Source organism: Panthera uncia, assembly GCF_023721935.1.
Source record: "Panthera uncia isolate 11264 chromosome B3 unlocalized genomic scaffold, Puncia_PCG_1.0 HiC_scaffold_1, whole genome shotgun sequence".
NCBI classification, from domain to species: Eukaryota; Metazoa; Chordata; class Mammalia; order Carnivora; family Felidae; genus Panthera; species Panthera uncia.
The window spans coordinates 59,395,470-59,423,200 of NW_026057582.1; the positions used below are offsets into that span (position 1 = coordinate 59,395,470).

Consider the following 27,731-nt stretch of genomic DNA (forward strand, 5'->3'; position numbering starts at 1 on the left):
ACATTGCAAATTACGTCATACATTAAGGTGATATTTATAGAGTAAGTGTACTGGAGAATGCTTATGAAGTGTTAAATAGGGAAAGCTGGATACTAAATTGCATGTGTAGTACTAATTCACTTAAGAGATACTTATTCAATGGCTACTATATGTACTTGTAGGAGATCCAGCCAGAGCTGGTTTTCAGCTGCTATGCATAGATACAACCATACAAACTGTTAAGAGCTGGCATCTGTTACAGTTGGTCAGTATCTCTTACTTACTGTCAAATATTTTTAATATCATCAATAGATACAGAAGTGCATAAAGTAACCAAAAATCCTTGATCTCATGGAGCAGTTATTTCTACCAAGAAAACAGAATATGAAAATAATAAATAAGTAAATGTATACTTCCTTAGAAGATAAGTACTCTGGAGTAAAAACAGGGAAGAGGATTGAGAAAATGCTTGGGAAGACCTCAATGAAAGGTGGCATTTGAAGAGACTTGAAGGAGTTAAGAAAGTAAGTAATGTGAATATGTGGGGGTGGGGGAGGGGTGGGGCGAGTGATCCTTGGGAGTAGGAACAGAAAGTACAAAGACCTTCTGATACAAGGGTGCCTGGTATATTTGTGGAACAGCAAGAAAGGAATGTGACTAAGTGAAGGATGGTGACAAGGAGGAAACTGAGGTCCAGATCAAGAGGTCTTGTAGGTTTATCCTCAGGGTGAAATGGCAGCCACTGAAAGGTTCTTGGCAGAGGAGTAATATAATCTAATTTATATTTTAATAGGAATATCCTGGAGGCTGTGTTGAGAATAGAGGAGAGCAAGGATGGAAATAAGAAACCATTAGTAGGCTTTTGTACAAATCCAGGCAAGAGATGATGGAGGCCTGAAAGACAGTAGTAGCAGTGGAAGTGACCGAATTCTTGACATGCATCAAAAGTAGAGCCACGAGAATTTGTTTACAGATGGAATGTGGAATGTAAGAAAGAGAAATCAAGCCTAACTCTAGGATTTTGTCTGCTTCTCTCTGCCCCTCCCCCAATCACGCTCTCTCTGTCTCTCTCTCAAAAATAAACATGAAAAAAATAAATAAATAAAATAAATGTTGATTTCAACTAGGACAGATTAAAACTGGTTTCTAATTTAAAAAACTTACTGATTATGTATTGAGTTCAATCATGTGCTAAATTCCAAGAGAAGAGCAACATGAAAAAGCTATGATCCCTTATGCTTAAGAAATTTTTGATTTAGAGATGACATGTAAACAACCAACTAATATTAGAGACAGAATTAAATAACAGTCATAACAAAAGTAAAGACCAGAGGAATTAAAAAACATGACATGTTTAGGAAGTAGTGGGGGATGGTTGGGGTTTATCAAGACTACAAAGAGAAATGGTAAAAAAAAAAAAAAAAAAGAAAGAAAGAAAAAGAAAGTAAAACACAAAGTAAAAGAATACAAAAACACCAATTCAAAGGGATACAAGCATATCTGTGTTTACTGCAGCATTATTTACAATAGCCAAACTATGGAAGCAGCCTAACTGACCACCAACAGATGAGTGGATAAAGATGTAGTGTGTACATATATATAATGGAACATTATTCAGCCATAAGAAAGAATATCTTGCCATTTGGAACAATACAGATGGAGTTATAGAGTATAATGCTATAAGTCAGTCTGAGAACGACAAATACCATATAATCTCACTCATAGTGGAATTTAAGAAACAAAAGAGCAAAAGAAACAAAAAAAAAAAAAAGAGAGAGAGAGAGAGAGAGAGAGAGAGAGAGAGAGAGAGAGAAACCAAGAAACAATAGAGAGCTGATGGTTACCAGAGGGGAAGTAGGTAGAAAGATGGGTTAAATGGTGATGGGGATTAAGGAGTGCACTTGTTGTGATGAGCACAGGGCGATGTATGGAATTGTTGAATTGCCAATTATGGAAATGTTGACTATAACAATGTATGTTAACTAACTGGAATTAACATAAAAACTTTAAAAACTTAAAAAAAATAAAAAAGACAGAAAGGAAGAAAAAGAAAAGAGAAAGAAAGAAAAAGAAAGAAAGAAAAAAAGAAAGAAAGACGGAAAATAAAACACAGGCTAAAATTGTAGTGCAGAATCTTAAATTCCGCACTTCGGAGGTTTGGATTATATGCTATACGTAATAGAAAGCAACTGAAATTTTTTATTTGACCATTATTTTACTCTTGCCCTTGACAGTTACTTTTCTCTCTGTATATTTAAGGAACTATTCCCATTGCTGCTTTCTGGGTATTTAAGATATTATTCCATTATTACTATTGAGAAGTCAGTGAGTCTAAATGCCATTTCTTTGTTAAATATCTTTTTTTTTTTTTAATGTTTTGGCTGCTCTTTATTTTATTTTTTTTCTTTTAGAGAGAGAGAGTGCACAAGAGGGAGAGAGGGGCAAGGGACAGAGAGAGAGAGAGAGACAGACAGACAGACAGACACAATCTTAACCAAGCTCCACACTCAGTGCAGATCCCAATGCGGGGTTCAATTCCATGACTCTGGGATCACGACCTGAGCCAAAATCAAGGGCTGGTCGCTCAACTGACTGAGCCACCCAGGTGCCCCAAATAGGTCTTTTCTAATGGTTGTTTTTAAGAGCTTTAACTTTCATGTTCTGTAGTTTCTTCTAATTTATCATACTTAGAATTGATTTGGTATTCCTAGATCTGAGGCTTGTGTCACTTGACAATTCTGGGAGATACTCAGTCATGATTTCTTCGTATCTTGCCTTTCCCTGTTCCCTATATTATCTACTCTAGAATTCCAAATAGATTTTAGATCTTTTCACTCTATCTTTTGTGTCTTTTAACATTTTATATTTTTCTTTCTGGCTTCCATTTCCATACTTGGTTTAGATATATCTTCCAGTTCATTAACAGTTTCTTAACATGTGTTAAACCTATTTCCTGTTTAAGTTTTTTTTATTAATTTCTGTAAATTCAATCTCATTTGGCTTTCCAAATACACTTGATCATTTTTAGCTATTTTCCTTGCTCTTATTTTTAAGCATCTCTTTTTAAAGATACTACTTAAACATTTATATTATATTCTGTGACTGATAATTAGAATACCTAAACTGTTGTTTTAGTAAATGATTCTGCTGCCTTATGTTTTTACTAACTTTCATTAGAAGTGCCTTCTTTTCTTATGTGTTTTTTGATAGCTCTGGGTCTTTGAAATTTTATCTATAAGAAATATTAGAGGCTAATTGGAAGGTAATTTGCTTTGGTCTGTTGTCTATGGGTCCTGCCAGGGTAGGACTACTTCAGTTAAATCCTCAGCTTTTAGAGTTACACAGATAGCAAGAATTCAGGCAACCTGTGTGGTTCCAAAACCTGCCTTAAAGCTGGCCAAGGATGATGAATTCTGAGCAATTTCCTCTCCTCCACAGTCAAGAAAGTCAAATTCCTTTGTTACCTTATTTTGTATGAAGGGCTTGACTCTTGTTCACCTAAACACTAATGGTGTGGCCATTATGATACCAGCTTCAAGAGAGGGTATCTCATTACACTCTCTGGCTTAAACAGGCTCCAGGCTCTGCCTCTTGTTTGTCTTGCCCTTGAAACCATTAAAATGGAAAATTCACCAAGGTCTGACAAATGCTCTCAGAGTAAAAGACAACTTCAGGCAATCACTTACTTCTCATGTCCCCTGCTCTCATTTCTACTTTGTTTTAGGTCTTTGTAAATTCCTTATCTTCCTGTCTTTTCTATAATGTTGTTGTAAAATATACTTAAAATATACATTTTAGCCATCCTTTTTCATTGTTTTTATAAGGGTCATTCAAGGGTCATTGTTGAAAATGCAAGACAATGAAAGTTTTTGAGTAGTGAAGTGTCCCTTCTGTTTTAGAATGATGGCTAATGAAAGTAACAACTGGTTAGAGAGGTGAGAAACCAAGGACAGAAAAGTTAGGAGGGTACAGGCATACTTTGGAAATATTGTATTTGGAAATATTCTAGACACCTGCAACAAAGTGAATATTGCAATAGGGTGAGTCAAATGCATTTTTTAATTTCCCAGCACATATAAGCATTATGTTTTCACTATACTATAGTCTATTAAATGTGCAATAGCATTGTGTCTAAAAAAACACAATGTGTATCCCTTAATTAAAAAACACTTTATTGGTAAAAAACACTAACCATCATCTGATCTTAGTGAGTTGTAATCACTTATCACAGATTACCGCAACAAATATAATTCTAATGAAAAAATCTGAAATATTGCACAAAAATTATCAAATGTGACACAGAGACAAAAAGTTGAAAAAAATGGCACCAAAAGACTTGCTTGGGATACAGAGGTGCCACAAACCTTCAATCTGAAGAAAATGTATTATCTGTAAAGTGCAATAAAATGAAGCACAATAAAATGAGATATACTTGTAATATTATTATCGAGATCATGAATTTGACATAGGGTAGGGGTAGGACAATAAAAATAGAAAGGAAAATAGGAGAGAAATCATTGTTGCAGAATTGACAGGACTGAATGTCTGACTGCTTTGTGGTGGATGACAGCCTAAAAGAATATGAAGGTTATGTCAATTACATTAACCTACGTGTCTAAGGAGTATGGTAGTATCATTAATTAATAGATGTTAATTGATCAATTTGGAAGTAAATAACAGAAAACTATTAAGTGATTTAAAATATGAGGTATATCTATTACCAGAAAAAGAAATCAGGGTATAGGTGCTTAATGTTCTCAAAGTAGCTCATTGGCTAAGGGGCTCAATAATGTTAATGGCTAGCTTCTGGTGTTTTCTTCATGGCTATAAGATGGTTGATGTAGTTCCAGGCAGCAGTAAGTGTTTAAGGTAATAAGATGCCTGCTGTATCAGTCCTACATGAAGGAAACAAAAACTTTTCCAGAAACACTCCAACTTCTCTCTACCCTGTTGAATTCCTCTTATGTCATATTAGCAAAAAGAAAGGCTGAGAAAGTGTTTAACTTCTCCTGGTTCTATAGTAAAGACAAACAAAGGAGAATACGATTGGGAATAAATGTTAAGTCATACAGTCAATAGTGTTAGATTCAGGTCCTGACTTCTTTCTGGGGAGAGAAGACTTAGGGAGTCAAATTAGGGATTTGTTTTCAAACTTGTTGTGGTTAAGGAAACATTAAGATATCCAAGTGGAAGGGCAGATGAGATAGTCATTAAGATATAAATAACAGGTGATAGTGTAGGAATGGATGAAATTAGAAGAAACAAGTCTACAATAAAAGAAACTCCAAATGTTGGTGAGATAGTGGAGAAACAAATCAAATTCATTACTGATAAATTTGAAAAATAGTACAGCTACTCTGGAAGACAGTTTGGTAGTTTCTTCCAAAACTAAACATTCTTATCATACAACCCAGCAATTGAGTCCTTGGTATTTCTCCATATGAGCTGAAAATTTTATGTCCACAAAAAATTCTGCAAATGGATGTTTATAGAAACTTTCATACTTTATTTTCATTTCATATTCAAAGTTGCCAAATTCTGGAAGCAAGCAAGATGTCCTTCAGTAGATGAGTAGATAAATAAACTGTGGTACATCGAGAAAATGGAATACTAAACACTAAAAAGACATGAGCTATGAAGCCATCAAAAAATATAGAGAAAGTTTAAATGAATACATAATGTATGATTCCAACTAAATGACATTCTGGAAAAGGCAAAACTACGGAGACCATAAAAAGATTAATGGGTGGCAGATATTGGGAGGAGAGAAAAATAAATAGGTAGAACACAGAGGATTTCTAGAGTGAAACTCTTCTATATGATACTGCAGCAGTAGAGAGTAATGTACCTTTGTTAAAATCTGTAAAATGTACAGCACTAAGAGTGACCCTTAATGTAAACTGTGGACTGTGGGCAAAACTGATGTAGATTCATGAAGTGTAACAAATATACAAATATGGAGCTGGATGCTGAGGGCATTTACATGTGTGAAGGCAGGAGGTATGTGGGAACTCTGCACTCTCTGCTTAATTTTGCTGCCAATCTACAACTGCTCTAAAAAAAAAAATAAATGAATAAAGATTTTTTTTTTTTTAAGAATAATAAGGGACTTATCACACAACTTAGGAATAGGTAGAAAAAGAGGCACCAACTAAAGAACACCATTCAAAGAAGAAAAATGATATAGCAATAGAGAACCACAGGAAAGTATTTCAAAGGGCAGGACCAACAAAATTGAAGTGTGTTCTAGTTACACTGACTGGGATGCTGAGTAGAATAAAGAATAAGTTTCACAGGTTTAATCACCAGAGGTCATTTATAATCTAAGAAAGAATGGCTTTCAATGGAATTATAGTGGAGAAGTCCAATTGTAGGAAGTGAAAGACATATGATAAAGAAGGTAAATAAATAAAATGAAAGAGGAAAAGAAGGCAGTATACGTGAAATTTCTCAATAAGTTTGATGTCTGCATATTTATGGCTGATCTAAATTTATTTAAAAATATTAAATATCCAAAATTGTGTTCCTCAAGAAACCAATTTCCTCACATAAATGGATAAAATGTACTTTAAATGAGAAAATAAGCTTTTATTAAATTAACTATTATGCTATAGACTGGTATCAGTATAAATTTAGCCCTTCATCCCATACGTACCAGTGTGTTTTACTTGTTATTAGGGAAAACCACAAACGCTATAAAATTAGGGGGAAATTCCATCTTAGCGAATTTAGCTGGTATAATCCCATGCTACTTTAAAAATAATGTATATGATCACCAAATAACGAATTTTATCCTCTACCACCAGAACTAATTTAGAAAGAATTCCCAGGTTATCAAAATAAACAAAGATTTATTATTTGAACAGCACTATAATATTAAAAAGTATTTCTTTGTATGATAATCAAGTATTTGCCTTAATCTACTGGAAAGTCCTATATAATGTATGACCATTAACTTGGATTTTTCCCAAACATATCACTAGGACTGTTTCCTTTATGAATTTCAGCATTACACAATTAAATAAACCATAAATTTTTCAGCTCTCATCCTAATCAAATTTACCTTTTACTGATATCAATAACAGTACTTTTTATAATAAAATACTAGAAATATTATTGACTGACTGAAGGTCCCTAGAGACAGTGACTCTTTTAAAAAATTTCTCCCTAAAGCTTATTTACATAGTAACTAAATATTGAATGAGTTAACAAACACAAAAATAATTGTAAGTGTGCCATAAAAGATAGGCATACTGCTGAGAAAATACACAAACAACTGATTCATTAGACAGCTTGATAATAAACTTATTATTCAGAACTTATATGGCAACTTGAAGATACAGAATGCAACACCCAAAGCACCAAAAACAGAACAAAATCCCTAGAAGGTAAGAATAATTTTAAAAAATGATTCAGAATAAAGCAGATATATAAAATAAATTCAAGGTTTCTCATGAGAAAATTGGCATAAGATAACTAAAAAAAGGATTCAAACGTAGCTTTGTTTATATATTGTTTTATATAGTCCATAATTTATACAGATTTCTATTTTATAGGGGTTTTGTTTTGGGTTTAAATTTCCAGGGGTTTTTTGTTCTATATCTTACCTTCTAATTTTAATAACCTTTTAGAAATGTACATTTCTTTTTCTCCACAGATAGCAGGTGCCATTTAATTCAATTTATTTTTTATATATTTATTTATTTTTTATATGAAATTTATTGTCAAATTGGTTTCTCTACAACACCCAGTGCTCATCCCAACAGATGCCCTCCTCAATTTAACATAAATACACAACAAAAAATCCAGAAGAAGGACTATGGTATTATTATGTACTTAACAGACTAGAATTTTAATTTTAGGTCTGTTTTACATAAGAATAACCATATCATATATGGCACATGAAGTCTGTCCCCTGATGCTGATAATAAAGTGGCATATATAATGTAAGCTGCCTTTAAAACAATCCTTCTTTTGATTTGCAAGTATACACTGGAAAAAATGATTATACTAAATTTTACTCAAATAATTTTAAATTCCTTGGGGTAATTAAAAAATGATCAAGAATCTAAATTTCTTTTCTTTCCCCCTTATTGCTCTAGTCTATCTATGAATTTGAGAGAAAAGAGGAGAAAGTGCATTAAACAATGACAACAAAGTTATCATAGGCTCCTAATTACTCACTGAGAATTTCAAAATGAAGCTAAACACATTTACAGAAAAATCTGACTTCAACCAAACTTCACACTTTTTGACAGACTAAAATATTTTCCACTTCAAAATGTCACCATTTTTCTAATTTTGGTAGATAATCCTGGCTTAGTGAGTTATCCTGCTAATGCTGTAATACTCTCCTGCAAACTGTAGCAAAAAGAGAATTTAAGAAAACAAAGTACAATTTTCTTGATAGCATATTTTTTCTTACTGCACAATCATGACAATGATGAATCTTTTCTGTTTCCTATAGATGTGGTTTTGTTTTTATTTTTAAGCAGTTAATGAGAATGTAAGCACCTTGAGGGCAGGAACTACTACTGTGTCATAGATAGGTACTATGCTAGGAATTGGGACAAAGATGAAAAAGGAGAATGGAAAGTCATAAGTACAATAAGAAAAAAATATATAATTAGTAGAATAAAAATGATGTTGGATCTATTTTCATGATTATTGGATCTATACTAAAACGAAACAGAACCTCTTATCATGAAATGTACACTTGTTTCAAGTTCTGGTACACTATCTTCTTCCTTTTTTTTTTTTTTTTTTTTTGTAATAAGTAACATTTTAAGTACTATTTCAATTCCCAAATATATTCACATACCCTTCAGGGAGAGTCACTTCTGTGAGTTAATAATATTACAAGATTAGTGTAATAAATATTGATGTGAAGAAAAGGCTCATGGTTTAATTTTTTTTCTTTTATAGTGTGGCCACTTTTTATTAACTACAAAAGGTAAAAATATATTGTAAAATCAGAAACAGAATGAACCCAAAGTACTAATATACCACCACTCAAAATTCAGAAAATATGTTGTTTTCATGTACACATAACACGAAATAAAATAATACCATAACAGAAGGGTGCTGTATCTGTGTTTAAAGAAGGGGTTGTTGGCAAACACCACAGCTCACTTCTGCGGAAATGTACACAACTGATATATGCAGCACAGAAAGCTGGCACCAAGGGCTTACAACCTTAATTTGCCTGTAAGAAGGAACAGAGATTTACCTTCAGAGCACGTTCTTGATTGTTTTCAGCAGTCAGATGTCTCATGTTGTTTGCTGAAGTCTGGTTCTGCTCTTTCAGATGATGAAGCTCCTGCTCTAGCCGTTTGCACTGCCACAAGGGAAGAATCCCATTAAGTAAAGGAGTTATAGCATTTTTTTTTCAAACAAGCCATATGAATTAATGTAAATAATACCACTGCATTCACTAAAAGACAAGGTATCTTTCGCAACAAGAATAGTAAGTTAAAAGTAATGATGAATAAGAACAAAATAATATTGTTTATAGTACTCTGGCAATTCAATTGCAATTATCTTTTATTAATCTAAATATTACCATGAGTTAGAAAAATACTTTGTGCTTTCATAAAATTAAGATCAAACTACATTTAAAATTATTTTCTTCATTGATCAAATGGTTTTTATTAGGTATCTCTTGGCTGAATAAAAACATCTAAAAGTCACATGGGGTTCTAAGTAAACCTCAATATGGTATTCTGTGATGAATTTTTATTAAATTTTTTAAAATAGCAATTATAAAATATGTATTAAGAGGTTTTCCAGATTTTTAGAAATATCTAAGGAAACAATTGTGTAAGGAAGAAAGTAGTAACTATAGTGCTATAGGTTTGGAAACAACTAAGGAAACAAATGTTTTTCATTTCTATTTTGGCTAAACCTTATTTTTAAGTAAAACAAGTGATAACAAACATGAAATGACATTCTGACCTACAGGAGATATATGAGAATATAAGTAAAAAAAATAAATTATAAATAAAAGCATAAATGGGCATCTATGTTAAAAAATAATTGAACTATGACATTTGAATACAAGATCTTCATATAAATATATCGAACATTTTACACAATAATTATAAAGTGATGTGCTGTAATTCAGGACCATATCAAGATACATGGGGGGATTATCTAAAGGAATAAAGTACTAAAGCCATCTTTCAGGAAAAAAGTTAAAAAATCACTCCTTAATTTATCTATTTGTAAGTTAGAATATTTAAGGGATGCCTGGCTGGCTCAGTTGGATAGAACATGGGACTCCTGGTTGTGATTTTGAGCCCCACGCTGGAAGTAGACATTACTAAAAAATTAAACTTAAAAAAATTAGGATATTTAAGTAACAACCAGTAAGTAAATACCTATACAAAGTTAATTCTAGATTAGTTGACAAGTAGCTAGTTGTCCTAATGAATTAAAAATCATTATTACAAAATAATCAAGATACAGGCATAATCCAGTTTGGCATCTAACACTGATTTTTTTGCCTCTGACCTCTATAATATTTAGTCCATATCAGTATTTCTCAAGCCTTAGTAATATACAAGTCTTTTTATATTTTTTATTTTTTTAAGTTTGTGTATTCATTCTGAGAGCGTGCATGCACACATGTGCACGTGAGCAGGAGAGGGGCAGAGAGAGGAAGAGATTTACAAGCAGGTTCCATGCTATCAGTGCAGAGAGCAGGGCTTTGATCCCATGAACTGTGAGATCATGACCCTAACCAAAATCGAGAGTTGTGATGCTTAACCGACTGAGCCACCCAGGCGCAAATCCTTTTAAAAGAAATGTCATACCAAACTGCTGATATTGACTTAAATTATAGAATGATGTTTTACAATACAACACTGAATATACATGACTCATGCATATATAATACAACTATAAAACCAAAATATATTTATAAATGAAGTAAAATAATAATCACAAAATCAAGATTTTTAAAATATTAATTTAATTTACCAGATAAAGTTTTGTTGAAATTAAGTTCTGCAAATATAGTGCTGACTACATTATAGTCAAATATAATATAGTGGCAGATCATTTCATGTTGCCATGAATATTCCAACATGTGCTGTGTGACAACTTGAATCACTTATCACGTTTTTAGGGGTGCCTGGGTGGCTCAGTCAGTTAAGCATCCAACTCTTGATTTCGGCTCATCTCATGATCTCATGGTTCATGGGATCAAGCCCCACTTTGGGCTCTGTGTGACAGCATGGAGCCTGCTTGAGATTCTCTCTCTCTCTCTCTGCTCCTACCCCACTCACTCCTCTCTCAAAATAAATAAATAAGATTTTAAAAAATTACTTACCACATTTTAAAAATGATTTGAGTGAAACCTTTGTGACATTACATCATTTGGCCTTCATTTGGAAGGGACACATGATTTACACATGATTTATATCTGTCCCATTTTGCCTGTAACAATTCAAATATTTGCTCATAAATGCAACCAAAACATAAATGTGTTTTGTGAAGACACAAATCATGAGGCATGAAAACGAGTAAGACGTAGCAGTGAGCATCACAATCCAGCAGAAGTATTCTTTACTAGAATTAACCTCTACATTTTCAATTGATTTTAATACAAAATTATTACATATTAAGTACTTAAACGGAATGACTATGACTTACGAGGTTACAAATGTGGGGGAGATAATTTTGGCTATGGGATAAAAGAATGTCTCATGGAGCTGATGACATCTGAGTTGGGCTTATTCGGGGAACATGATTTTATAAGTTGAATGAAGAAAAAGAGGAAGAACACAGGAGGAAAGGTAGAAATGTCAAGGGTCTGCTTGAAGAAAGTGAGAAATCATGGTCACAAGTTGACCACCTATTTAAGTAAGGAAGTAAGTAGGAAATCAGAAATAACCCAGGGATAGAGACTTCTTTCCTACTTACATAATACACAAAATATGAAACACTGTAGTCAAACAGAGAAGTATAACTTAAGAACAATAAAGCTACTGTTGACCTGAGGGCATTTATTCACATTGCATACTTGGGCTCAGTTTCCATGGCCATGAAGTACAAGAGGGATAGAAGATAAGGCCCAGGGACCACTCAAACTAGCAAGTGTCCTAAAGGACTACAGTTTCAAGTTGTTTAGTGATCCTCCCTACTTTAATGAACAAAAAGAAAGAAGACAAATGCTAGAGAAAATGGATGTTGCTAGATCAAGTATTATATAACATCTTCCATGGTTTTAGAGTTTCATTTTGAACTAACATAATTAAAAATAATACTTTCCCTGATCATATTCTGCCAAATATTAATATTCTTAAAGGTTCTAATGAGTAAACTGAGACTTAGGAGGTTTCTTACATCTTTTAAACTTAAAAAACATTTTTTTAAACTCAAAATGGATAAAGGACCTGAATGTGAGACAGGAAACCATCAAAACCCTAGAGGAGAAAGCAGGAAAAGACCTCTCTGACCTCAGCCGTAGCAATCTCTTACTCGACACATCCCCAAAGGCAAGGGAATTAAAAGCAAAAATGAATTACTGGGATCTTATGAAGATAAAAAGCTTCTGCACAGCAAAGGAAACAACCAACAAAACTAAAAGGCAACCAACAGAATGGGAAAAGATATTTGCAAATGACATATCGGACAAAGGGCTAGTATCCAAAATCTATAAAGAGCTCACCAAACTCCACACCCGAAAAACAAATAACCCAGTGAAGAAATGGGCAGAAAACATGAATAGACGCTTCTCTAAAGAAGACATCCGGATGGCCAACAGGCACATGAAAAGATGCTCAACGTCGCTCCTCATCAGGGAAATACAAATCAAAACCACACTCAGATATCACCTCACGCCAGTCAGAGTGGCCAAAATGAACAAATCAGGAGACTATAGATGCTGGAAAGGATGTGGAGAAACAGGAACCCTCTTGCACTGTTGGTGGGAATGCAAATTGGTGCAGCCGCTCTGGAAAGCAGTGTGGAGGTTCCTCAGAAAATTAAAAATAGACCTCCCCTATGACCCAGCAATAGCACTGTTAGGAATTTATCCAAGGGATACAGGAGTACTGATGCATAGGGGCACTTGTACCCCAATGTTTACAGCAGCACTCTCAACAATAGCCAAATTATGGAAAGAGCCTAAATGTCCATCAACTGATGAATGGATAAAGAAATTGTGGTTTATATACACAATGGAATACTACGTGGCAATGAGAAAGAATGAAATATGGCCTTTTGTAGCAACGTGGATGGAACTGGAGAGTGTGATGCTAAGTGAAATAAGCCATACAGAGAAAGACAGATACCATATGTTTTCACTCTTATGTGGATCCTGAGAAACTTAACAGAAACCCATGGGGGAGGGGAAGGAAAAAAAAAAAAAAGAGGTTAGAGTGGGAGAGAGCCAAAGCATAAGAGACTGTTAAAAACTGAGAACAAACTGAGGGTTGATGGGGGGTGGGAGGGAGGGGAGGGTGGGGGATGGGTATTGAGGAGGGCACCTTTTGGGATGAGCACTGGGTGTTGTACAGAAACCAATTTGACAATAAATTTCATATATTGGGAAAAAAAACTTAAAAAACATTTTTTTAATTGAACTTAAGTAAATGCTATCTGTATACTGTTACAGTGCCCTTGGGAACTAGGGCTCACATCAAATGAGACGAAAATAAAGACGAAAGATAAAATACGTAAAAAACCTTTTAGTTCAGAAATTGAACTGAAGCATCAGTATGAGGATACAAAGAGTTTTACCTTTAAAAAATATGTGTTTGTGTATTTCCTAGTTCTGCCCATTGAAAAAGATAGAAATAACAGGAAATCCGGTAGCAATGAGTACTTTTAGCACCTACCCTATGAGTTTCAAGTACCATTTCCTACTAAAAATATAGGACTCCATGGATATACGGCTGACTCCAGGTCTGGGACAAGAAATATACAATATGATCCAAGAACACGTGTTCTTAGCAGAAGTTTTGTATTAATCAGGACTAAGAAATTATCAAAGAGACTCAGAAAGCACTCAGTAGAAAACTTGAAAAGCTCTCCTGTAGCTAAAGATGAGACAATATGATCACCAATAGGGATAGTAAGTGAAATATATTGTAACACACAGAATATGTTTAAATTATTAAATTTATAATTACAATAAAATTTTTAAAAAAACTAATTAGCACTGTGGGGGAATTTATAAGCCAAGAATTTATCTACCCTTTCTTATATAAACTTTACCACTGGGTAGTCAAAGAATAGATAAGAAAATGGCTATGGAAGCATCCAAGCTAATAAAAAAAAGAAGGAGTATTAGAATATCACAATTTTGAAGTCATTAATAAACTAAGAGATACTAATATACTGAGATCATTTAATAGACCACTGAGACCTGTTAATAACTCACGTAGTTCTTTCACAAACCAACATGTATTCCCAGATAAAACACAAAACTACCTGTAAAGCAGTCTTGGTAACAAACAGTAATCTAAATCTGATCAAGCCTATAGATACTTAAAGAGAAGAGGGGAATACATTAAATGACACTGCAGAGGTGCAATCAATAAACTGGGAAACTACAAGAAAACGGACTCAATGTGTTTAAAAAATAAACTCCAAGGACAAAAAGAGATAGAAAGGGAATCTATAAATTAAAAATAGTGTTGCTCTTTTCCTCCCTGGCTGCCTAAAGCTCGACCGCCATCATGAATGACACAGTAACTATCCGGACCAGGAAGTTCATGACCAACCGACTACTTCAGCGGAAACAGATGGTCATCGATGTTCTTCACCCCGGAAAGGCAACAGTACCTAAGACAGAAATTCGGGAAAAACTAGCCAAAATGTACAAGACCACACCAGATGTCATCTTTGTATTTGGATCCAGAACCCATTTTGGAGGTGGCAAGACAACTGGCTTTGGCATGATTTATGATTCCTTGGATTATGCAAAGAAAAATGAACCCAAACATAGACTTGCACGACATGGCCTGTATGAGAAGAAAAAGACGTCGAGAAAACAGCGAAAGGAACGCAAGAACCGAATGAAGAAAGTCAGGGGAACTGCAAAAGCTAATGTTGGTGCTGGCAAAAAGAAATGAAGTGTCTAGCAGTGAGCTGGAGATTGGACAACAGAAGGAGTAAAGATGCTTCAGGGACTATCTGGCGATTGTGCAGATTTTTCATGAGAGGATTAATAAACTAAGAACTTTTATGTGAAAAAAAAGTGTTAAGAGTCAATTCAGTCATTTGCAATGTGTAATTCTTATTAAATACAGATTCAAACAAAGAAGAAAGTTATGATATTTATGGAATGACTGGAATTTGAAAACTGATCAGATGCTTCACAATACTCTTTGTTAATATTTTTGTTGTGATAATGATACTGTGGTTATAAGCAACAGTTCATATCTTTTAGAAATACACAATGTAAGGGGCGCCTGGGTGGTTCAGTTGGTTAAGAATCCAACTTTCAGTTTCAGCTCAGGTCACGATCTCACGGTTCAGATCAGGTCATGATCTTCACGAACTCAGGTCATGAGTTTGAGCTCTGTGGAGGGCTCTGGGAGAGCCTGCTGGGGATCCTCTCTCTCCCTCTCTCTCCGCCCCTCTCCTCATTCACTCTCTCTTTCTCTCAAAATGAATACACTTAAAAAAAAAAAAGAAATACACAATAAAAGTTACAGATAAAAAGGATATTATATCTGGTATTTCCTTCAAAATAACATGAGAAAGAATAAATGAGAGGGGGATAGAGATAAAAAAAGATGGACAGCTGTAGAATGGTAAAAATATCTCAGGGGCTCAGAGATTCTGTGGTCTGTAGGTTCACTGATAAGAAAAAAAGGATTAAAATTTTCTCTATAAACAAACAATTCTACAGTGCGAGTGAACTAAACATATAAAATATAAAAATTGTTATAAAAACATAAAAAATATAAAATTTATAAAAATTATCATAAAATGATTTGGCCCATTTTTAATACAAGATCTGTTTTCAGCAGTAATTTCCTTTTACTTGCTGTTGTAAATAATGAAGAATTATATCAAGCAGATAATACATTGTTTTACACTGTTTTACTCTATGTGCTCTTTCCGAAAGATTAATATGCCTTAAGTTTTTAACAAAAAGTTTTCTAATATTGTATAAGTTTTTAACAGCTCCCGTTTCTCCTGTACAATCTGCTTTCAGTCACGGACCATTGTGACTGCATACAATCAAACGTCACTCCACTTGGATTCTATACAATTCTTTCCTTTGCAGACAAAAAATAACAACAGACTCTTCCAGTCAAAACAGACACTACACTTTGGTGTCAATGTGAATTATGTACTTTGAACTGCAGATGTTTGGAAGCACTTAGGACTATATAAATAAGTTTTTATTCTTCTTAATTTAGAACAATCTTTAAAAATCACTTCATTTTAGATTTCAAAACAGTAACTAGAATGCTTTTGTTACATTGCAATAACTTGGAATAAAGAGTTTTCAAATTCAAAGTGTAACTTGTTTCTTTAAAGCCTCGGAAAAATATCAATAACAGTTTAAATCAATATTTATACAATGCTCAGAGGTATTAAGTTTAAAAATACCAAAGATTAAAAAAGAAAAACAATAATTACGTGAATGAGACTCTAAAGCCACATGTACTATAGCTGATATGTGTGTATATACACACATGCACACACACATAAAACATATTTAAAAACATATATTCAGTAAATATTCACTGAGCCTCCATTAGACAAGATACAAGCACCCACCAGGCAACATGCCACACAATGACATATTTCTACAAATTTGTACATATATATCTTAATTACATATATTCATTTCAAAAACACCATAAGAAAGTAAATAACTAGGGATTTAGTAACAAACACAGTAATTTTTAGTCCTTTTAAACTATTGAGTTATTTAAAAAAAGATTAAAGAAACATTTTATTTTTTCTTAATGTTTATTTTTGAGAGAGAGACAGAGACAGAGTGTGAGCAAGGGAGGAGCAGAGAGAGAAGGACACACGGAATCTGAAGCAGCCTCCAGGACCCCGAGCTGTCAGCACAGAGGCTGACATGGGGTTTGAACTCACAAACTGCGAGATCATGACCTGAGCCAAAGTCGGATGCTTACTGAGTGAGCCACCCAGACACTCCAAGAAACATTTTAAACAACAAAGTAAAAGGATTAGTAAAGATGACAATTATTTTAAAGGTATCCACATGTATGCAGGAATTTATTTAGTATGCTGTTATTAAAATATTATTTTTGCAATACCATTTAAGTTTATTATGTGAGTTGCGTTCATGAAAAGTTTTTCATCTGAAAAATCATAGTTTGCATCTCTATTTCAGAATAAAGGTTAATATACATACTATTAATCAACTCTTACAATGTACATATATTTTCATTTTCCTTGGCTAAATACCTAGAAATGGAATTGTTACGTCACAGAGTAGATATTGTTCCACTACATAAGAAACTGCCAAGCAGTTTTCAAAACTGGTTGTACCATCTTCTCCTCCCATTAGCAGTGGATCAGAATTTTGGTTGCTGACAACCTCACCAATAATTGTTGTGTCTGTCTTTTAAATTTCAGATGCCATAGTTCATGTGGTGTAGTATCACATTTAAATTTGTGTTTCCCTGTTCACAAATTATAATCTCCCCATGTGTTCATTGGACTTTTGTGAATTTTCTGCCCATTTTTAGGGGAGACTGTTTATCTTCTTATGATCGATTTGTGGGAATTATTTAAACATGCTTAATATTTAAGTCTTGTGTCAGATACATGAACTGCAAATATTTTCTCCCATACTCTGGCTTATCTTTTCATTTTCTTAAAGTTGGCCTTTGATGATAGCCTTAATGTTGTTAAAGGCACATTTATCAATTTTTGCATTATGGTTAGAGCTATTTCTGTCCTTTCTGAAATGCTTCCCTCACTCAGTGTAATAAAGATATTTTCCTCAAGTTTTAGCTTTCTTGCTTAGGTCTACAATCCTCCTTGACTTTAATTTTGATTACAGCATGAAGAGTCAAGACTCCTTTTAGTTCCGTACTGATACCCAGCTGTTGCACCACTATTTGCTGTCTTATCTTTCCTCAATGGACTAAACTGATGTCCTGGTCTAAAATCAAGTGAGTCCCACAAGCAAAAGAATGAACTTAGACAACTTGCTTAAGACATACAGAAAAATTAATTTAAAACTGATCACAAAACTAACTGTAAAAGTCAAAACCATAAAAATCTTAGGAGAAAACACCTTAGGAGTAATTTATCTTAGGATAAAAAATTTAGGAGTAAATCTTAGTGACACTATATTAAGCATAACCTTCTAAGCCTTCAAGTGACAAAAAGTATAAAATGAACTTCACAATAAAAAAAACTTTTGTGCCCCATATGATATCGTTAAGAACGTGAAAAAATTTACAAATAATATATGTGATAAATAGTTTGTAAGTATGATATATAAAAAAACTCTTACAACTCAGTAACACAAAGAATAATCACATAAATAATGGGCAAAGGATCAGAATAGAAACATTTCTCTAAAGAACATATACAATGTCTAATAAACACAAAAACAGACAAGACAACATCATTAGTCATTAGGGAAAAACAAATCAAAGCCACAATGACAGTGACCTCTGCAAAAGGGTGTAGGATGACGCTCCAGGCCCAAGTTCCCCAGTGGAAATAAAAAGTAAGCAACATATGAACCAAGCTTTGTGGGAATTCTAGAAACCAGTTAAGGATCAGCAGCAACCAAATGAACCCTCAGCCAAGAAAAAGACACTCTCAAATTAGTAGGAGATTTTGTGGCATTTTTACTTGCCCCTCCTGGACTGTCCCCCCGGGCACATCACAGAGATGTCAGTTGCAAGCAGGCTGTCCAATTCCCAGTTCCTTCTTTGGATAAGACAAAAAAGTGGGACTTTTTTTCCAACATTCTGGCTTGTCTACAGGTGGTCCAAGGGACTTGTTTCCGCCTTGTCTGATTGTGGAGTACTGATGGGAAGAATGGCATAGTTTGGGTATCAGGCTGGAAGTTGCTGAAACCAACAGTGGATACCGTGATGAATGAGTACTATAGAAGAAATGTAGAGCTTTAGGTGTCTGCAGTCAAGAAATTATTAGCAGAAGACTACAACAGACATCCAAGGACCTGCAAAGAAGCAAGTATGAGACTCTAAGGGAAATTAGGACATTTAGAGCAGCCAAGTAAAGGGAAGAACTGGGAAAAAGGCATACATAGGCGCAGGGAAGATGCATGTCTAGAAAAGGCCCAAGAAGAACTTGAGCCATCATACTACTCTCATTAGTCAAAGTCTCCTGCATAGAGTCAGTCCATAAAGACTGGGAGATGTGGATATTTGTTCAAATGCCCAATTTCCAACAATAAAAAAAATGAGAAGGCATACAAAGAAAGAGGGAATCATGGCCTATTTGAAGGAACAAAGTGAATCAAAGTTACTGAATAGAGACTTTAAATGGCTGTCTTAAGTATGCTCAATGAGGTAGAGGAGAACATGAACATAAAATTAATATCAGGACAGCAATCTATGAATAAAATAAGCATATCAACAAATTAACACAATTATTAAAAGAAAACAGACAACCTAGAACTGAAAAACACAATATCTACACTGAAAAATTCATTAGAGGGGTTCAACAGCAGACTCAAACAAGCAGAACTATCAGTAAATTTAAAGTTAATTTGATATTACTGAGTCTGAGGAGCAAAAAATAAAATAAAGTAAGATAAGACAAGATAAGATGATAAAATAAAATAAAATAAAATAAAGTGAATAGAGTCAAAGGGATTTACAGTCCCATCAAGTGGACTTATTAGGGGATTCAAAGAAAGTGAAGAGGGAGAGAAAGGGAGCAAAGAGTTCATTTGAAAAAATAATGGCTGAAAATTTCCCAAATTTGAGAAAATATAGGATATAAAAATACCAGAAACTCAACTCCAAGTAGGATAAATCTAGAGAGACTCATACTAAGACACATTATAATCAAGCCATTGAAAGTCAAAAACAAAGAGAATCTTGGAAGCATCAAGAGAAAAAGAACTTTTTTATGCAGAAGGGACCCTTAATAAAATTACTAGCAGATTTCTCAGGAGAAACCTTGCAGGCCAGAAAGCAGTGGGATGCGCAGACTGCTGAATGGAAAAAAAGCCCAATTCTGTGTCAAATAAGAACTCTATATCCAGCAAAAACGTCCTTCAAAGATGAGGACAACATTAAGACATTCTCAGATAAACAAAAACTGAGGGAGTTCCTTAACATTAAACCTGCCCTAACAAGAAATGCTAAAAGGAGTCCTTCAAGATGAAATGAAAGGACACTAGACAGTAAATAAAAAGCCACATGAAATTATAAAGTTCTCCACTAAAGGTAAATATATGGACAAATATAAACATTAGTATTATTGTAATTTTTGGTTTATAAACCTACTATTTATTCTTGTATAGAATTTAAAGACAAAAGCATAGAAATAATTATAAATCTATGTTAATGAGTGTATGATATGTAAAAATATAATTTGTGACAACATAAATTGGGGAGGCAGAGATGTAAAAGAGTATAATTTTTATGTGATTGAAGTTATCAGTTTAAAATAAATTGCTATAAGTTTTAGGATATTTTATGCAATCCCATGGCAAACCACAAAAATATCTACAGAATTATACACAAAAGGAAATGAGAAGGGAATGAAAGCACATCACTATAGAAATATCAACTGAAAACAAAGGAAGGCACTAGGGAGGAAGCACAGATTGAAGAAACTGCAAATCACATAGAGAACAATGAACAAAAGATCAACAGGAAGTCCTTCTCTATCAGTAATTACTTTAAATGTAACTGTATTAAATTCTTCAAAGGACAGAATGGATTAAACAACAACAACAAAAAAACCCCAACAGGATGTATGGTCTGCTATAGACTCAATTTAAATCTAAGGACACGCAATGGCTTAAACTGAAAAGATGGAAAAAGATATTTCATGCAAACAGTAGCCAAAAAAAGAACAGGAGTTGCTATTAATAGTATCCGGCAAATAGACTTTAAGTCAAAAGCTGTTACAAAGAAGGACACTTTATAATGATATAAGGGTCAATTCACCAATCACCAATAAAACATGACATATACAGTTTTTACGTATGCTGATTTCAAAACTTATACAAAGCTACAATAATCAGAAGAGTGTAGTACTGGCATAAAGACAGACAAGTAAACCATGGAACAGAATAGAAAGCTCAGGAATATAAACTCTTGTAAATATGGTCAAATAATTTCTTATAAGGGTTACGACCATTCGGTGGAGGAAAGGACAGTGTTTTCAAGAAATGGTATTGGGAAGATTAGTTTTCCACATGCAAAATAATAAAGTTGAACACTTACTTTATAGCATATACAAAAATTAACGCAAAATGCCTCAAATATCTAAATAATGTATGAGCTAAAATTATACAACTCTTAGCCAAAAAGAGAAGGGAAAAGCTTCATGACATTGGTTTGGCAATGATTTCCTGGATATGACACCAAAAACACAGGCAACAAAAGACAAAATAGATAAACTCGACTACATCAAAATTCAAAACGTTTGTACATCAAAGAACACAATCAAAAGAATGAAAAGGCACCACATAGAACAGATGAAAATATTAGTAAATCATATATCTAATAAATGGTTAATATATAGAATATATAAAGAACTCCTATAACACAAAAACAAAAAAAAATACATCTTACTAATAAATAGGCAAAGAATATGAGTAGACATTTTTCCAAAGAAGACATACAGATGGCCAATAAATATATGTAAAGATGTCTACCCTCAGTAATCATTACAAATACCACAATAATACACTATCTCACACTCATTATAATAGCTATTATAAAATAAACAGAAAATAACAGGTGTTGCTGAGGATATGGAGAAATTTGAAGACTTGTGTACTGCTCCTGAGTATATAAAATGGCATAGCCATTGTGGATAACAATGTTGCGGTTCCTCAAAAAAGTAAAAACAGAATAATCACACAATGCAGCAATTCCACTTCTGGGTATATACTTAGAAGCGCTGAAAGCTGGATCTCAGAATGTTTCTTCACCCATGTTCCTAGCAGCATTTTTCGCTATAACCACAGGTAGAGGTAACCCAAATATCCACTGATTGATGAGTAAACACAATGTGGTATATATACACAATGGAATATTATTTAGCCTTAAAATGGAAGGAAATTCTGACACACTGTACACTGGTGACATTATGCTAAGTGAAATAAACCAGTAACAAAAAAGACAGAATGGTAGCTCACCAAAATGTGAGACATTGTTACCATATGATCTAAAAATTCTATTGCCAGGTATACACCCAAAAGAAAAAGCAAATATATATCCACACTAAATTTGTAAATGGATGTTCACGGTATCATTATTCACAATAAACACAAAATAGAAACAACTCAAATGTCCATGAACTGATCAATGGTTAAACAAAATGTGGTATATCCATACAAATATTATTTGGCAATTTAAAAAGTATAATTTGGCAAAAAAAAAAATACTAATACATGTTACCACATGGACGAACTTTAAATGCATTATGTAAAGTGAAAGAGGCTAGTCACACAAAAAACACATATTGTATGATTCCCCTATATAAAAGAATAGGCAAATCTATAGGGACAGATAGCAGATTACTGGTTGCCTAGGGCTAGGGGAGGGGTATGGGGGGGGGGGAGAATAGGGATGACTGACCATGTGTACAGGGTTTCTTTTGGGATTAAAATATTCTAAAATTGCGGGAATACACAACTCTGTAAATACAATAAAAAATACTGAATCATACACTAAATGTGTGAATAGCATGAACATCTCAATAAAGCTATTAAAAATGCAAAAAAAATGATTATATAGGAGTAGTTCTATTTCTGGGCTGTCTACACTGTCCCACTGATTTGTATATGCACAAGACATATTATTGTAGTTTTTGAATAATAACTACAAAACTTCAAGACTTATTTGAATAATAAGTCTTGAAATCAGGTAGTACGAATGCTTCAAATTCCTATTTTTACAATACTTTTTTGAGTACTCTAGGTCATTTATATTTCCATGAAATTTTCAAAATTGGGTTGTCAATTTTTCTAAAAGTCTTTTTAAAAAAATTTTTTTAATGTTTATTTTTTAGACTGAGAGAGACAGAGTGTGAGTGTGGGAGGGGCAGAGAGAGAGGAAGACACAGAAACTAAAGCAGGCTCCAGGCTGAGCTGTCAGCACAGAGCCTGACACAAGGGCTCAAACTCACAAACCACGAGATCATGATTTGAGCCGAAGTCATACGCTTAACCGACTGAGCCACCCAGGCACCCCTAAAAGTTTTATAACCTAGATGAAATGGAAAAATCTGGAAAAACACAACTTAGTAAAACTTACACAAGAAATTGAAATAGTGAATAACTAATTTTGGTAAATTGTTTCTCAACTTATTTGTCCATATAAGTCATCAAATTCATTACCATGAAATTCTCCATAATACTGTTGTTACCCTTTCATAAATGTAGAATTTGTACTTATATCCTTCCATTCATTCTTGATACTACAAATCTGAGTTTTCTTTTTCAGTTTCTTTAAGTTTTTATTTAAATTCCAGTTAGTTAACTAACATAGAGTGTAATATTAGTTTCAGATCTACAATTTAGTGATTTAATACTTCCATACAACACCTGGTGATCATCACAAGTGCACTCGTTAATCCCCATCACCTATTTAATCCATCCCCCCATCCGCTTCCCCTTTAGTAATATTCAGTTTGTTTTCTATAGTTAAGAGTCTGTTTCTTGGTTTGCCTCTCTTTTCCCTATGCTCAGTTGTTTGTTAAACTCCACATACGAGCAAAATCATATCGCATTTGTCTTTCTCTGACACATTTCCTTGCTCACTGTTACTAGGGCGTATACATTTGACTAATCTTCAGAAAAAAGTCACTTTGGCTTACTTTTCTCTGTTGTTTTTCTTTCATATTTCTTTTACATTTATTTTATTTTTGCTCTTTATACTTTTAGTTACTTTGTGTTTATTTAGTTTGCTTATCTTTTTAATCTTTAAGATGGAAACTTAAATCACTGATTGTGGATGTTTCTTCTTCTTAACATAAATATTTAAAGCTATATAATTTCTCTGGAAGACTGCTTTAGCTACATCTCGCAAATTTTGATATGTATTATCTCATAAATTTGTAGTATTTTTCTAATTCACTTTACTTACACTGACTCTTGGATTTTTTTCTTAAAGGGTACTATTCAATTTCTAAATATTTAGATATTCTAGATCTTGTTATACTGGAGTTCAATTCTCTGATCTTTCACTTTTCTGTAAAATAGTTCTGCTACATTTTTTTTACATGGTTTTACTTGATTTTTGAAGGATATTTTCACTATATATATACTTCTGGGTTGACAGTTTTTGGTTTTGTCTTTTCATTTCACTCCTTTAAAGGTTATGGCCATTGTCTCCTTACTCTCATTATTTCTGGTAAGAAGTCAGCCATCATTCGCAGGAATGTTCCATGTATGTATCAGTGCCCATCCTTGAGGCTGCTTTCAAGATTTTCTCTTTTAAATTGGTTTTCATCAGTTTGATTCTGATGAGCCTAGGTAAAATTTTCTTTGTATTTATTTTTCTTGGTGTCCACTGAGCTTCTTGATCTAGAAGACTGTTTTTACCAAATTTGAAAAATCTTCAGAAATTCTTTTTTCAAATATTTATTCTGACTCACTTTTTCTCTCTTCTTTAGGGATTTCTGTGGCACACTTGTTAGACTGATTGATGTTGTCCCACAGATCATCAAGGTTGTGTTCTTTTACTTTCATTTTTTTCTCTTACTTCAGGTTGGGTAATTCCTACTGATCTGTCTTCACGTTCACTAATCTTTTATTGTACAGTCTCTGAACTGGTCAGTTTGTTCACTGAGTTTTTCACTTCAGATGTTGCAATTTTAGTTTTACAATTAGGTTCTTCCTAGACTTGGTTTCCTTGCTGATATTTCCCATCAGTTCACTCATTAGGATCATCTTTCCTTTCAGTCTTTGAAGAAATATAATATGGATACTTTAAACACTTTGCAATTTCTAACATATTAATGTCTTGAGATTTGTTTCTATTGACTACATTTTCTCTAGACTGTGCCTCACATTTTCCTGATTCTAGGATTTCCTGCTTCTAGTTGTACACTACATATTGTGGATGGTCCATGGTAAGATACCTAACATATGCACAGTTACCACTCATTTAATACCATCTGCAAATTTCAGGTAATACTTAGACTTAATACTTAGATCAAATACTTAGACTTAAATTTCTTTTTCTTTACTGTAGCAAGACCACTGTTGTGTTTGGTTGGGCTCTATCTTCCTGAGTCAGGAAGGGTGACTTTAGACATAATGCCAGGGGAATCATCGAGTTCACTCTGTGCATTCTTGTGTAACCTGTTGTTCCTACATTTTTTTCCAATTGTTTTTTGAAGCATGGCAAGATTGGTAATAATTATACTGGCAAGAAGCTTCTATCATTTTTCAAGAGAACAAAAGCAATTTTTCCTATTGAGAGAAAAGTTGTTGCAATACAGAAACTGAATGGTAAATTTCATTTGTTTCAAGCTGACTTAACACTCTTCCAATTTCCTATAACTTTCAATATATCTTTTCTAGTATCTGTAAATCTGAATTCCTAGAATAGTTAGTAGGAAATGGAATTATGTAGACAAATTCCTAAACACTTCCTTAGCAGTGAAATTTTCCTCCAGGTTATACCACAATATGTTAGTGATAATAATTACTAAATTTGAGAAAATTAAAAGTAAATTAGTAAGTCTTTAATTATATAACATCTAACAAATTGCTAGAAATTGCTAACCTACTAAATGTAGTTAGTCTGAAAAAGAGTTAGTAAAGACTGCTAACTTACCAAATGGAGTTAGTCTACCAAAGAAGAGAGTTATTAAATCACCATTTTCAGATTTTATTTAGAACACATTTAGAAATGATTCCTATGATTTGAGCTGGTAATAGGAACTAAAGGAGTTTAAAAAAATTCAATATATTGCAGATGTTTGTTCCATTTTAGCCCTTTAAATGTAACTAACACTTCCCTGAACACAAAAGAAGGCCAGCACTAACTTACCACTTGGCCACTCAACACACCCCTCTGTGATCTCTCTTTCCTAGCATTCGCAGCTAATTCTCTGGCTATGTATTATGGCGCCTTGATCTGGGAGTAAAAAAAGGGAAGGGTAGGATGATAAATCCAAGGAAGTAATTTAAGCAGGTTACCAAAAAAATGAAGTAGGGCCCAAAATAAAAGATAAAAGCCACCATAGTTCCTTGATTTCAGTAGTAGTTACTGTTCTGGAGAGAGGAAATCTTTTCACCATGCCCACATCTTCTCAGAATCTCAATCCACTAGGGCCTAACAAGAAGAAAATGGCAATCTAAACACAAAATGTTATTAATATCTGATATCTAATGTATAACTTAAGTTGAATTAGAAATATGTTTGTATAAAATTTAAGAATACTTGGTTGGTAGTTTCCAGATGATCAGGATGGTGACCTAAAATCTTAAATAGATTTGAGATCATATAATTTTATTAGTTTAATTAAAAGTTGCAATTCATTAAGAACACTTCATCTTCAGGGGCACCTGGGTGCTCAGTCAGTTAAGTGTTCAATTTCGGCTCAGGTCATGATCCCGTGGTTCGTGAGTTTGAGGCCTGCATCTGGCTCTGTGCTGACAGGTCAGAGTCTGGAGCCTGCTGGCTATAGAGAAATGACTATGCCCCTCCCACATTTGTACTCTATTACTTTCTCACTCAAAAGTAAATAAAACGTTGGGGTACCTGGGTGGCTCAGTTGGTTAAGCATCCGACTTCTACTTAGGTCATGATTTCATGGTTCGTGGGTTTGAGCCCTATGTTGGGCTCTATGCTGACAGCTTAGAACGTGTAGCCTGTTTGGATTCTTTGTCTCCCTCTCTCTGCCCCTCCCCTGCTCGTGCTTTGTCTCTCTCTCTCAAAGATGAATAAACATTAAAAAAATTTTTTTAATAAAATGTTAAAACTTTTTAAAATAAAATTAAAAAAACACTTCCTCTTCAATTTCAATATTTCTATAACTGTCCTAAATTTTTGCTTTGATATTAATTATTTCGGAAAAGTATTGTATTGCTGTAGTTTAAAATGAATAACTGGGAAGTAATTAAAATCTATATTTTATAACTAATTAATATAATTATAAAATTACTACATAAAAGAAGTCTGATCTAAGCTTAGTTTCTTTAATCTCTTCAGTTCTATAGAGACATTTATTTCTAAGATGATGACTTTACTTCTCTAGCTAATGCCACAGCTAGGATATGGTATTTTGATCCTTTTTGTACAGTTATAACCTTGTAATGCTGAACCCTGTAGTTAGCTAATAGTCAGGAAAACAAAATTCAGTAAATAATACCATTGTAATGAGTTGGTTCTTAAGTAAACTTCAATGGATTTTCTCAAAATCCATAAACAAACAACAGTATAACCTAAATGTTAAGTTGGCAGTTATTGCACAAAAGGACAGAGATGCGTCTTATACTATTGTAAATCACAAAGTAGAGATCAGGAAATAGTAGTCACTGGATGATAGCCACATTTTAATAGTTTATTAAGCTCTTTTTCAGTTATTGCGTTCCTAGAATTACAGATGCCTCTTCTTGG

General features: G+C 33.6%; 2 protein-coding genes across 5 annotated transcripts in view; one reads left to right on the forward strand and one right to left on the reverse strand.

The window, feature by feature from the left end:
• Positions 1 to 27,731, reverse strand: part of MIPOL1 (mirror-image polydactyly 1) — a 304,816-nt gene that overhangs the window by 151,905 nt on the left and 125,180 nt on the right. For all 4 annotated transcript variants that reach the window (XM_049611603.1, XM_049611604.1, XM_049611605.1 and 1 more), the window contains one exon: positions 9,209 to 9,316. In XM_049611603.1, coding sequence (XP_049467560.1) covers positions 9,209 to 9,316 — 108 coding nt within the window. The remainder of the gene's footprint in view (positions 1 to 9,208; positions 9,317 to 27,731) is intronic.
• Positions 14,626 to 15,175, forward strand: LOC125908797 (40S ribosomal protein S24-like). The gene has a single exon (XM_049611621.1). The coding sequence runs from the start codon at positions 14,667 to 14,669 to the stop codon at positions 15,060 to 15,062; it is 396 nt and encodes a 131-aa protein (XP_049467578.1). The 5' UTR covers positions 14,626 to 14,666; the 3' UTR covers positions 15,063 to 15,175.

Bases quoted from the DNA above. Each gene is read 5' to 3' on its own strand.
- LOC125908797 (XM_049611621.1), top strand. From the start codon at position 14,667: ATGAATGACACAGTAACTATCCGGACCAGGAAGTTCATGACCAACCGA.